This window comes from Priapulus caudatus, unplaced genomic scaffold, assembly GCF_000485595.1.
Source record: "Priapulus caudatus unplaced genomic scaffold, Priapulus_caudatus-5.0.1 Scaffold729, whole genome shotgun sequence".
NCBI lineage: Eukaryota > Metazoa > Priapulida > Priapulimorpha > Priapulimorphida > Priapulidae > Priapulus > Priapulus caudatus.
This window is the reverse complement of record NW_014577790.1, coordinates 43,334-55,773: the sequence shown is the minus strand read 5'-3', so window position 1 is coordinate 55,773 and position 12,440 is coordinate 43,334. Positions and strand designations below refer to the sequence as shown.

Genomic DNA, 12,440 nt, shown 5'->3' with positions numbered 1-12,440 from the left:
TGCATATTATAATGATAATACAGTCAACCTCGTTTAATTCGTATTAGACGAGACCACGTCATTTTCTACAAATTACGTAATCAACGAATTAGACCTAATTCATATTTTCCACGAATTCTATTTAATCCGTAAAAACCACAAAATAGATTGATAATTCGTGTAAACAACGATCTATGAATGAAAGTTTTTACAAAGTTATTTGTACATAGCTGAACAGCTGGATCGCGCGTTCGCTTGTGCGCACATGCCGTATGCTACATAATATGCATGCATGTTATACAGAAGCGATGTAAAATAACATGTATGTGTTCTACATGTATAAAGATAATTATATTGAAGTTTACACACATTCTATATTGAGCAAATCTTGGTTACCCTATAATGCCATATGTATCATATATGATCACCCCACTCCCACTGAACTCACCCCCTCCCACTGAACTCCAGATACCAGATATATAGACCTAAAATGCCAAGTGTATCAGATGTGATACACTAGTGCTGCCATCTGTTAGGAAAAAACACTTTCAGGTTCCTAGGTATCAGGTTACAAACATGGTGGCCTCCCATGAACTGCGCATGCGTGATTTTCATTCGACTTTTCACTAAAATTTCAAGCTGTAAAGGTGAGTATAATAAAAGATGAAGTTATTATAATAAATCTATGATACTCATAGGAAAAACCAACACAAACATAGTTAGAGTGAGTGCATCATTTCTATCTCAGCAGGGGATGAGTCATGTCGCTGTATCATATGTGATACAATGGGAAATAGACGTCCATTGACCACATGTTGACATAGGCCTATATCTTAGTCATTTTCAGTGGACATTCTGTAGAAACCGGTGTTATTCATGAACCATGATTACTATGTTTACCCTATGGTCATTTTGTTGTATCAGATATGATATAATGGAAAATATAAGGTCATTGAAATAATTTTTTTTAATTTTTTTTCTCATTTCAGATGAGTCGAAAGCAGAAGTTGTCATTGCAGGATGTCGTATCGCAGTTGCAGGATCCAAACACCAGCGACATTGAATTTGAGAGTGACGACAGCGACGATGAGGAGTACGAACTTCCGAAAGATGGTAGCGATCAGGAAGATAGTGAAAATGATGACGATTTTAGTTCAGATGATGATGAACCCCTGGCTAATTTGGTGACCGCTAAAACCACCGCTACTGCTGCAACCACCACTACCGCTACCAAGCAACCAGTTCGTGGATATCGTTGGCATAAGGCTGCATTTACACCACCAGACGCCTCGTTTGATCCACCTGACCTTCAGCCACCAGCAGATGATAGCATGACGCCATACAACTACTTCAAGTTGTTCGTCTCGGACGAGATGCTCGATAAGATGGCCTATCAAACGAACCTGTACAGCGTGAGTAAAGATCAGCGTAGTGTCCAAACGTCAAAAAAGGAAATTGAGCAAGTACTTGGCATTTATCTGCGGATGGGGTTAGTCCAAATGCCGAACGTGAGGTCTTACTGGGAAGAGGATACACGATATCCATTAGTAGCCGAAGTGATGTCACGCACTCGCTTTGAAAAACTCAGCACAGTTTTCCACTTTGTCGACAATGACAGTATGTCCGAGGCAGATAGAAAGGCCGATCGAGTATGGAAGCTCAGACCGTGGACCGACGATCTTCGAAAAACCTTCCTGCAGGTTACCCCGGAGGAATGCAACTCAGTAGATGAAATAATGGTGGCTTTCAAGGGGCGATCACTGCTTCGGCAATATATGCCTGGAAAACCTCATAAGTGGGGTTTCAAACTTTGGGGCCGGTGTGGAATTACGGGATTCCTCTATGACTTTGACATTTATCAAGGCAAGAACCCAAACGGCGAAAAGCCAAGTGAATGTGGCATGGGGGGTGATGTTGTGTTGAAACTTGTGTCATCCCTGCCTCAAAATAAGAACTACAAGATATTCGCTGATAATTTCTTTACGGGACTACCACTCATTGACAGGCTTCGAGGGATGGGTTTCTTGTACATCGGTACTATACGCGCCAACAGGCTCAAGGATTGTCCAATTATGGGTGAGAAGGAACTGAGAAAAAAGGATCGTGGTACATTTGAGTGCTGGGTTGAACGCACAAGGAACATTGTTGCAGTTCGATGGTTGGACAACAAAGTAGTCAACCTCGTTTCTTCATTTGTTGGAAGTGATCCTGTGGATACCGCTCGACGTTATGACCGAAGCAAGAAGACCCATGTCCAAGTTCCACGTCCACACATCATCAAGATGTACAATAAATTCATGGGGGGAGTGGATCTGTTGGACATGCTCTGTAGCCTGTATAAGCCAACCATTCGGTGTAGGCGCTGGTACATCTACATATGGTGGCATACAATCACCATTGCAGTTGTGAATGCATGGCTAATTTATCGACGACACCAGAGGGAACTCCCTAACTGCAAAACGATGCCACTGCGCCGATTCCAAGCGAGAGTTGCATCTGCCCTCACTGATGCCGGTAAAAGGGCTCGGGGAAGGCCAGCATCAGGATCCCCTCCTGTTCCCAAGAGACGGCACTCGGTGCAAACACAACCCGTGGAGGATGCTAGAAGAGACGGACTTGACCATCTGCCTGAATGGAATGAGAAAAGGCAGAGGTGCTTCCAATGCCCTGGGAATGCTGCTTTCACCTATTTGCGGTGCACAAAGTGCAAAGTTTGGCTTTGCCTAAATAAGGACCGCAATTGCTTTGCTGCCTTTCACAGGCACTAGACTACCGATCAAGATCTAGTAGTTGTTGACATGCTGACATAGTGGGTTTCATATTGTGACGGAATATGAAGACGAAATATGAATTCGTGAGTCTAAATCTGTACCTGCTACGCATTATCACTGCTACGCATTATCACAATCTTCAACAAATAGTTCACCCCTAGTTCAAGTACCAGCACCAAACTGAGATCAGAACAAACCAGAACTCATCTTACACACTTCATATTTTGTCAGAATGTGAAACGTGAAACCCCCAAAATCAGCTAAAACCACAAAGATTTGTTTTATAACTGTTTAGGGAAATTATATATTACTATAGTTCAGGAATGATAATTGTTTTTGTCATTGTTTGTTATTTGAACGTTTCCATGTGGTGTCCTCTAATGTCCATTGTATCAGATATGATACATTGCCAAAACCAAGGTCAAGGTCAACTGAAAAAAAAACGAGTGTCAAAAATCATATTCTGATATAACAGGGAACTTAATGCCAAGAGATTATATTTTTACTGCAATAACACATAGGTGTGGGCATTATAGGGTTAAATTTGATTTTATTTCAAACTTGGACAAATACAGTAAGTACGGTGCCACTTGCTATCACACAGAATCTCGTGCATGCTCAATGCGTAACTACAAACTGGCTTATTGATTTTAATTGTTGAGCGAGTGGCAGTGTTTATAAATATTCTCAAAGAAAAAATGTTGCTTGCATAAACAAACATCCCCTACGAATTACACGTGTCATTTTGAATTGAATAATGTTAATTTAATTGGACCAGAGAATTTTGTACGACTTACAAATGACAGAATACGAATTATAGAATGGAAATTAAAGGGAATAAAGAAGAGAAATATTTGGACCGCATGTTATTGTATAAATTAGGTATTCTACGAATAAAGTTATGACGAATTAAGCGAGGTTGACTGTATTATTTTATTATACAGCATGAATTGCACGCTGTTCTGTTAATAGCTATGTAAGGCAGCATAGGTGCCCTAACCACCATTACATAAAGCACACATGAAGCATAATTTTACACTTTCAAAGAATATGATATGTATATATGCCAGGGTTCTCCCTACGTTGCGCAAACGGGGCGCACGCACCGTTTGGGAAAACTCCCCCCTGTTTCAATCGTTGCGCCCCGTTTAAATTACCTCCGCCCCGAGTAAATTCCACCACAGGGTCATTCCGTGTCAAATCACCCCAAAAAAATGGAAATTTACACCTGACCTCCTTCAAATTGGCTGAAATTTGGTTTATAGGGTAATTTCGGCTGAAAAAGCTGAAATTTCAAATTTCAGCTCCGTCGGACAAACGGTTTTCGCGCTACGCCACGCCCTTTTTTGGCGATTTTGGCCAAAATGGACGCACCCGTCAATTTTCAAATGGTCATATCTCTGTAACTACTAGGCCAAATTGGTTGATATTGGTGTCTTTGGAAAGCTAATTGCATAGGAAATCTAAATCTGTCATTATTTGTTATATAGGAGCAGTATGAAGTTTGATGACCTTTTGACCTTTACTTTGACCTTGAATTTGACCCTGTGGATCACGTAACCTTGAGATGAACTTCATTGAAAATTATACCTCAACATGTTTTCTACATAATATACAAAAATTAGAGATATAATATTTTTTGTTTGCTTTCCAGCTCTTCTCAAAGTTTGCATAGTAGGTGCAATAACACCTATTCCTATGCAATACTGTATATATGTAGGCACATATGTATACCATTTCAATCTATTTCGGATATCAAGTTAATCCCAAACATTGGCTTTGCTGTACATAACCTGATTGAGAATGACAGGTGGCAATAACATTCTAAATGACTATTCAGGCTAACTGAAAAATCCATTTATATTACCATGCTTCTTCATATTATCAATATTCATTGCAGTCATGGACAATCGATCAAGTCCCGATGCACCACTTGAAAATCCATCGCAGCACTCGTTTTCTGAGATCCAAAGTACTCTTTCTGCGAACGAGGACCGATGTAAGAGACTGGGAGTGTTGATATGATAAAACACACCACCACATATATCGTTACATGCTAACCCAAACAGCATTCGATCTGTTTCCAATCGGCCATTGCTGAATTGACCATATAGGACTAGCATCCCATGAGGGTCGAACACAATAAAATTGATCGTGTAGTCACCACACTACCGAAATTTCCTCCACCGCATGCCAATCCGACGGAACAGTACAGGTACATAACACGACACCAGCACGACAAAGATTTGTTCCTTTATTTCAGAGATTGGCACAGCATGGTATCTGGTTCTACGTTCGCATTCCAACACCCCAGCTTACTGTCTCAGCAACTTCACTTTGCCAACCATCACACTGGCAAGAGTGGCCTGAACCGGTATAGCGGAGGGACCTGCTCCAACGACAGGTACCGAACGTATAGGCCTGCAGCGCCGCAATCATCAATGGACAGCATCTTCCTGACAGCCGGACGGAATAAATGCGATTTTCTGCGTCGGAGAATATCCCTCGGCTATCCAACATTTTCCAAACGTGCACACCTGACCCAGAGGACTGTAACTCCTCATAGCAGCTTCAGAGTTAAAGGACAGGGTTTGAACATGTGAAACACTATTCAAAGGCGAATAAAAAAACAACACTCCATACCACCCGACTTTGTTCCACAGTCATAACCAAACGCAATATCACAGGGCTAGCATCTACAACAATATAAAAATACATATAAAGAGAGAACAAGAAAATGCAATATAATAATACATAAATCAGATATAGACTATGTTTAATGAAAGGACTCGTCAGTTTGCAATCCAAATAGCGCCAAAAAAAACAACAAAATCTTTACCAGACAAGCGATCGACCCACTGAGTACACGGAAACGGGATTTGTAACTGATAACTCGGAGTTACAAGAAAACCGTTTGTTCGGCTCTATAAAAAAGACAAAAAACAAACAAAAAATGTCAACATTCTGCCTGAAACACTGGCGGCGCTGCTTTTGTTATAACAGTTATGTCTACTTCGTATTTCGCCGATTGTTTTTCAAGCAGGTCCCTTCACACCTTATCGCTGTTGTCTCTGTAGTCTGTGTGTCTGAGATTTGATGTACAGCCCCCCCAAAATATGTACAGTAGAACATACAGCCATCGTAAGTAGGACAGTTTAAATCAGACTCACTCCGCCGCAATCCACCAACACAATTTTCGGAAGTCTCCCAAATCGCTGTACAGTGTAGCGGTGCCAGTGTACACCCGATCTGTCACAGCCGCAGCCGGATGCGCGTCCCCTTACAGCGCGGCTGTCCGGCTATTTACGGCGTTATCTTACTTCTCCTGTGTATGATAGTCATAACAAAGGGGTGCGGGTTGTAGTGTGCTATGAGTCCCTGGTGGGGATTTACCAGTTGTTTCGGTTGTGGGTGAGTCTGTGCCATCAGAAATACAGGAAAAATTGGTTGCTTCTTTAACGGCTTTCCGTGGAGTTGCCATGGTGGAGGTTTGGGGGTTTGAGTGACTCGTTTCTCTCTGGCTGTTTTGGTTGGGTCATTGATGGGTTACAGAGAATCGACTATCTCTGTGTACAATCAACCAAGCCGCCCCCATCTTCCTTCACATCCCATCCTCTTCCAGAAAAGTACTGTTATCCGTCAGATAACGATGCTGCAAGGAATTTCAACGTGTGGCATCGGACTTGATATTGATGATCAATGTCAATCTGATACATCGTGAAAACATGTAATATAATGATTTTTCATATAGACTGAATAGCTCTTTAGAATGTTATTGCCACCTGTCATTTCTAATCAGGTTATGTAAACAGCAAAGCCGATGTTTGGACTTAACTTGATATTGAAAATAGATTCGAAATGGTATAGCGAATATGTGCTAAAGCATATATACTAGTCAGTAGTTGCATAGGAATCACGGTGTTATTGCCACCACTTTGCCAACTTTCGAGAAGGAGGCTGAAAGCAAACACCAAAAAAATACCTTAATATCTCCTAATTTTTGTAATATTATGTAGAAAAACATGTGAGGTATAATTTCAATGAGTTCATCCTCAAGTTACGCTGATCCACAGGGTCAAACTTTAAGGTCAAAGTAAAGGTCAAAAAGGTCCACTCAACATTATACTGCTCCTATCATACAAATAGATGAAGATTCTGGATGTGCCTTCATCGCAAGTTGCTTTCGCAAAGAACAATATCAACCCAATTTGCTAGTAGTTAGCGCAGAGAGTATGACCCATCTTGCAAAATTGCACGGGGTGCGCCGCATCTTCTGGCCAAAATCCGCCAACAAAAAGGGCGTGGCGGTAGCCGCGAAACCGTTTGTCGCGTACGGAGCTGAAATTTTACAAATTCAGCCTTTTCTCAGCCCGACAATTACCCGGCCCAGAAACCAAAATTTCAGCCAATTGGAAAGGGTAAGGTGTAACCCACTTGGGCTGATTCTAGACACCGGATGACCAAAAAACAAAAAATAAGAAAGTTTGACAGCTGCGGGAATCGATTCGTCAAGATTCCCGCATTCGAGCAGGCACCCACCGACGCGTGTATTTTTTACCCGGTACTTGCGCAGTGCACTGCAGACCATACACAAGTACAAACAGTTAACCTGTCCCGAACCCAACACTAACTGTACACTACCGACTCGGCTATCTCTTACATAAAGGGCGAGTCTGTTTTTGTGTCTGTCTGTCTGTCTATCTTCTCCCCCCACATAAGAGTTCACCACCAACACCATATATATATATATATATATATATTATATATATATATATATATATATATATATATAGCATACATGCGTCTAAACGGGAAAGATGGTATAGACCATTTTAGACCAAAAACAAATTAAAACAATACAAAAAATACAAGAAATGTCAAATTTTAATAAATGTCCACGCGGTGGCGCTATATATACTATCTTGCTGCATTCTCGAATTTTCGAGGTTGTTTTTTGTAGCTGTGTTGTCCAATTACAGTTTACAGCAACAATAACTGAATTATTAGCTTCGAAGGAGACATGAAGCGTCGTAGACGCACTACCATATAGGTATAAAACAGAAGTTAACAGCAATCCTAGCTGCTTATTTTTCCCGCATGCATGCACTCAGTGTTTGTCGTTAGCACTCTCACTCTCAGCATGTCGCATCCAGCATGTTGCAGTCAGCATGACGCCACGACCATTTTAGGCCAAAAACAATTTAGGCAAAATTTTACAGAAAGTGCGAGTCTGTTTTTCTGTCTGTCAGTCCGTCTATCTTCTCTCCTCCCACCTAACAGGTCACCCGCCAACACCAATATATATTTTCAATCAGCATACGTGCGTCTAACAGAGGATTTGCTCCGACCTGTCATTGCAGATTGCATGATAAAAATACAATTCGTCACGTTTTTGTTTCACCGGTCATTAGCCGGTGACATAGATGAGTAATTTATATATTAATAAGTAATTATATAAATAGTAATTATATAGTACTACCGAGTATATAGTGACCTAACATTAAGGCTAACACATGCCACATGATGTGGCTATAATCTATAATTTCTAACAGCTCTAACTGAAATCCTTCGCTCCCATATTATAGTTAGTACACGTTCCTACCGGTCATAGCATAGAAGGCGGAAGTCGCCGGGTTTTTTATTATTCAATCACAGGTCGGGGAGCAATTCCTCTGTTTAGACGATGTATCAGCATGACGCGACAACCATTTTAGGCCCAAAACAATTTGCATCGCCTAGGGCATTGCCAGGGGGTCAACCGGTGAGGGTATATTCTCAATCAGCAGACGTGACGACTATTTTAGGCCACAAATAATTTTGCACAAAAGGCCAAAAATAAGGCAAAAAAACAACAACACATTTCCCCCAAAAAAATACTAGCGCAGCAAGAAAGTTAACAACACACAGCAATCCTATAGCGCGCTCACCACTATACACTGCAGTCAGAAAGTCAAGACGAATCCTAGCGCAGCAGAAAAGTAAATAGCAATCATATAGCGCCCAACTATAGTCAGGTCACAAATTAGGCAATCGCATGAAATGCCCGAAACGCAAGCAATAGCAGAAAACGCATGAAATAGCAGAAAAGCAGTAACGCCCAAAAATCCCGGGCATCGCCGGGTAGCCCAGCTAGTCTTATATATACAAGCACCCCAAATACCGTCTATGGTGTGGTGGCGATTTTACGCATTAATTAGTGGTACAGTAAAAAACAACCCCCGGACCCCCCTAGTTTCCCCTTCTGCGTTCCGACATGTTTTTCTGTAAAACTTTACTCTAATATAGACGTTTTATCGGCAGGGTGGAGAGAAAATACCAATTTTGCATTAAAGATATTGTCAATGAATCTTGTAAAACGAACCAGACGAGTGTGCACCCAACACTGTTTGTGTCTATATAATATGCTATATAATTGCCAACCCTAACTAATTTGCATAATTTTTGTTAAATATCAATACCCTAGCCCTTATTCGCATTCACATACCAAAAAATGAGGCAAAATCGCGCTTGACCTGCACACTGACTAATGGGCATTCCCATATTTGCCAAAAAATGCCTGCGTGGCCTCGAAGTATTGATCGACTGGCGTGTTCAAAATAGGACGTTTAATATGGGAGCATAGCAGTAACAACTATACCCAATTTCAAAGATGTGGGCAAAATGGTTCCAGAGTTATCGTTGACCATAGCGAAATCTTGACGGACGGACGGACGAACAGACGGACAAACGTACGACGGACGACGACCCATGGCAATAGCTCAGCTTGTTGACGATGTCAAGGTGAGCTAAAAATGTGCTAGATATAATGAGTGAAAATTACCTTCAATCTCTTCTATGCCCTCCTCCTCGTACGTATCATTATCCCTTTTCGATCTCATTCCTCATCATTATTCTCCCTTCCTGCATTACCCCTCACTCATCCTCTCTACACTCATGCTCCTCTCCTTCTCTGTATTCTGCCTTTTTTAGTGGACCAGATCACGGCCAAAACAACCAGAACTCAGCATCACGAATTGTAAACCGACTGTTACACGGCGTAGGACGTAGTGTAAACGCCTGTAGGCGTAGCCAACGTAGTGTTCAGCGAGAAGGGAACTTGTGGCTACACAAACTAATGATTTAATACATAGTTCATTATGGGCGAGTAATAGTGTATACTATGAGTCGAGTTGGTATGGACAGTGTAATGCCCCCGAAATGGCCAATGCCAATTATGAAATGGGATAACCATTGCAACAAGTATGGCACCAATGGAACCGGAACAGTATTCACTACTCAGTACAGTAGTCACTAGTGTAGTGTAGGCTAGCCTAGGTACTATTGATTGTCAGACCTATTGAGTATTGTAATTTGTATTGCGTCTACTCTACTAACTACAGCCGGGCTAGCTAGCATATTTATTGGGGCTTGGATATTAGGCTATTATTTAATATGTATATATACAGTTCCACATACATCCATTATTAGGCAAGACATATGAATCACAGGAAACTGTTTTTCAAAGAAAATCAAGCAATAACAGAGATGCTTATACTTTCGGCAATCACCAGTTTTGTCCCGTTGGCGTTGTGCGAGGACATGTCGCGAGATCTTGCGAGAAATTCATGTCCGGACGAGTAGCCTCCAGGACCCGGTTCCATTCGTGGATTAACTCTTAACTCTGAGTTAAATTCCTTAACTCTGAGTTAAATATGCTTAACTCTGAGTTAAAATTTAACTCTAGTATGAACCTAGATTAAACTCTTAACTCGGGTTTAAAAATCAAGTTACATTTGATTTAGTTATCTAGAAAGTCTTCGGTATAATCCTTTAGACTAGTTTCTCCGAGGTTAGTTTAGCTCTAGGGTACTAGTACTAGAGCTAATTGGTATATATCTAGTACTGCCCCGTGTCCGATACCCTGCTGCCGCTGGAACATAGGTGTTTGTTTACGTTTGGTGTACATTGGTCGGCCATTGATGGCGTACCAATGCTGATCCAGGCATCCGTACTGTGATAATATGGGAAAATGTAAAATATTTAGTGATGTCGCAATAGCCGCAGTTGTTAAAGCGCCGTGCTAATGACGTGAACGTTGCTGGTTCAATCCGCGCATTGGCAAAATATTTCCCCTCATTTATTTATAGCTGCCGGTTTTCATTATAACGTTTTTTCATTACACCTTCTACCATGTTCGTGCGTCTATCATGCGTTTATCATGTTTGTCGGTACTATAACTACGTGGAATTATGGGATACTAACTCCGAGTTAAAACATTTAACTCTGAGTTACTTAACTCAGGATTTAATCCATGTTTATGAAACCCAAACTCGGAGTTTACTAACTCGGAGTTTTAACTCGGTTTTATTAACTCGGTTTTATTAACTCGGAGTTTACTAACTCAGAGTTAGCCTTATAACTCAGGGTTAAAGTTAATCCACGACTGTGGAACCGGGTCCAGGCCTCCAGGCTCCTCGTCCGGGCCCGGTCGAGCAGCCACGACCATAATTTAAATATATCCAGAAGGTTTGGATTCAATGTAATTATATTTTTATGGGCCGAGTCCGTATCGGCCGAGTCTGTTATGGACCGAATTCGTAATGGGCCGTTCTATAGCCCTGCGGCGGAGCGGAGGGCTATAATAGTTCTAGAGACTCGCAGCTAGGGCCTGCATACCTCCCAAATCCCATTGGTTGTTACAAATCACGTGCCTGAAACTCCTGTTTTAATAATTCCTTTTATGGTGCATTGTGACCCTAACCATAAACCTAACCCTAACCATAACACTACTTAGAATTTAATTTAAAAAATTTACTATATTTGTATCAACCAATGGGAGTTGGGAGGTATGCAGGCCCTAGCCGCGAGTGTTCTAGAGCTAGGTGAGATGTCGATGTAGATAGATAAGTGTTAAAAAGCCCGATATTTTGCGTGTTGTGAGCGATTTTTCGTGGAAGCTTTGGGGAACAGGTGCAGTTGCGAAACCTAGCATAAAATGTGCTATAGCCCTGCGGAAACTGTACGCGGGCTATAGTACTACAAGAGCTAGTCAACACGCAAACGACAATATTCAATAATCCGAACAATTCCACAACAATAGTAATACTAATAGTGCATTCAAAACGCACATAATTCACGTAGCGGCTACTCCTAGGGCCACTAGGCACTACAGTACGACCTGCAGAATTTAAAAAAAAGTACAGTATTAAGAATTATTATCACTTACCCGTCGTGTAGGACATCACGGAAAACTAATGAGGACCCAAGCAGCCAAAGCCCGCTAGGGGCGCTGCGCCCACTCCGGTTCTGCTGCTAGAAAACAAGTGATCCCGGCACGACCAAAACAACACTGTCAGCTGAGAAACGTAAACATAAAATTATTTTGTTGAGTAAATATCAGAGCTAGACAATTAACGACTTGAAAGAAGGGCTGAAAAATAGAAATGCGCAGGTTTTTGGTAGAGTGGTTGAGTTACTAGAGCGGTGACTATCTCAAACACAGCGTAGCTACTACTGTAGTGTAATAGTAGTAGGCCTACTAGTACTAGTACTACTACTAGTACTACACTACAGTAGTAGCTACGCTGTGTTTGAGATAGTCACCGCTCTAGTAACTCAACCACTCTACCAAAAACTTGCGCATTTCTATTTTTCAGCCCTTCTTTCAAGTCGTTAATTGTCTAGCTCTGATATTTACTCAACAAAATAATT

General features: G+C 41.4%; 1 protein-coding gene across 1 annotated transcript; it reads left to right on the top strand.

Moving 5' to 3' along the window:
- The first annotated feature begins 705 nt into the window (after window positions 1–705).
- On the top strand, window positions 706–3,287 carry LOC106813136 (piggyBac transposable element-derived protein 3-like). Its single transcript, XM_014817196.1, has one exon. The coding sequence runs from the start codon at window positions 969–971 to the stop codon at window positions 2,745–2,747; it is 1,779 nt and encodes a 592-aa protein (XP_014672682.1). The 5' UTR covers window positions 706–968; the 3' UTR covers window positions 2,748–3,287.
- The last annotated feature ends 9,153 nt before the right edge of the window (window positions 3,288–12,440 follow it).

Coding starts and splice junctions, on each gene's coding strand:
- LOC106813136 (XM_014817196.1), top strand. CDS start 969: ATGAGTCGAAAGCAGAAGTTGTCATTGCAGGATGTCGTATCGCAGTTG.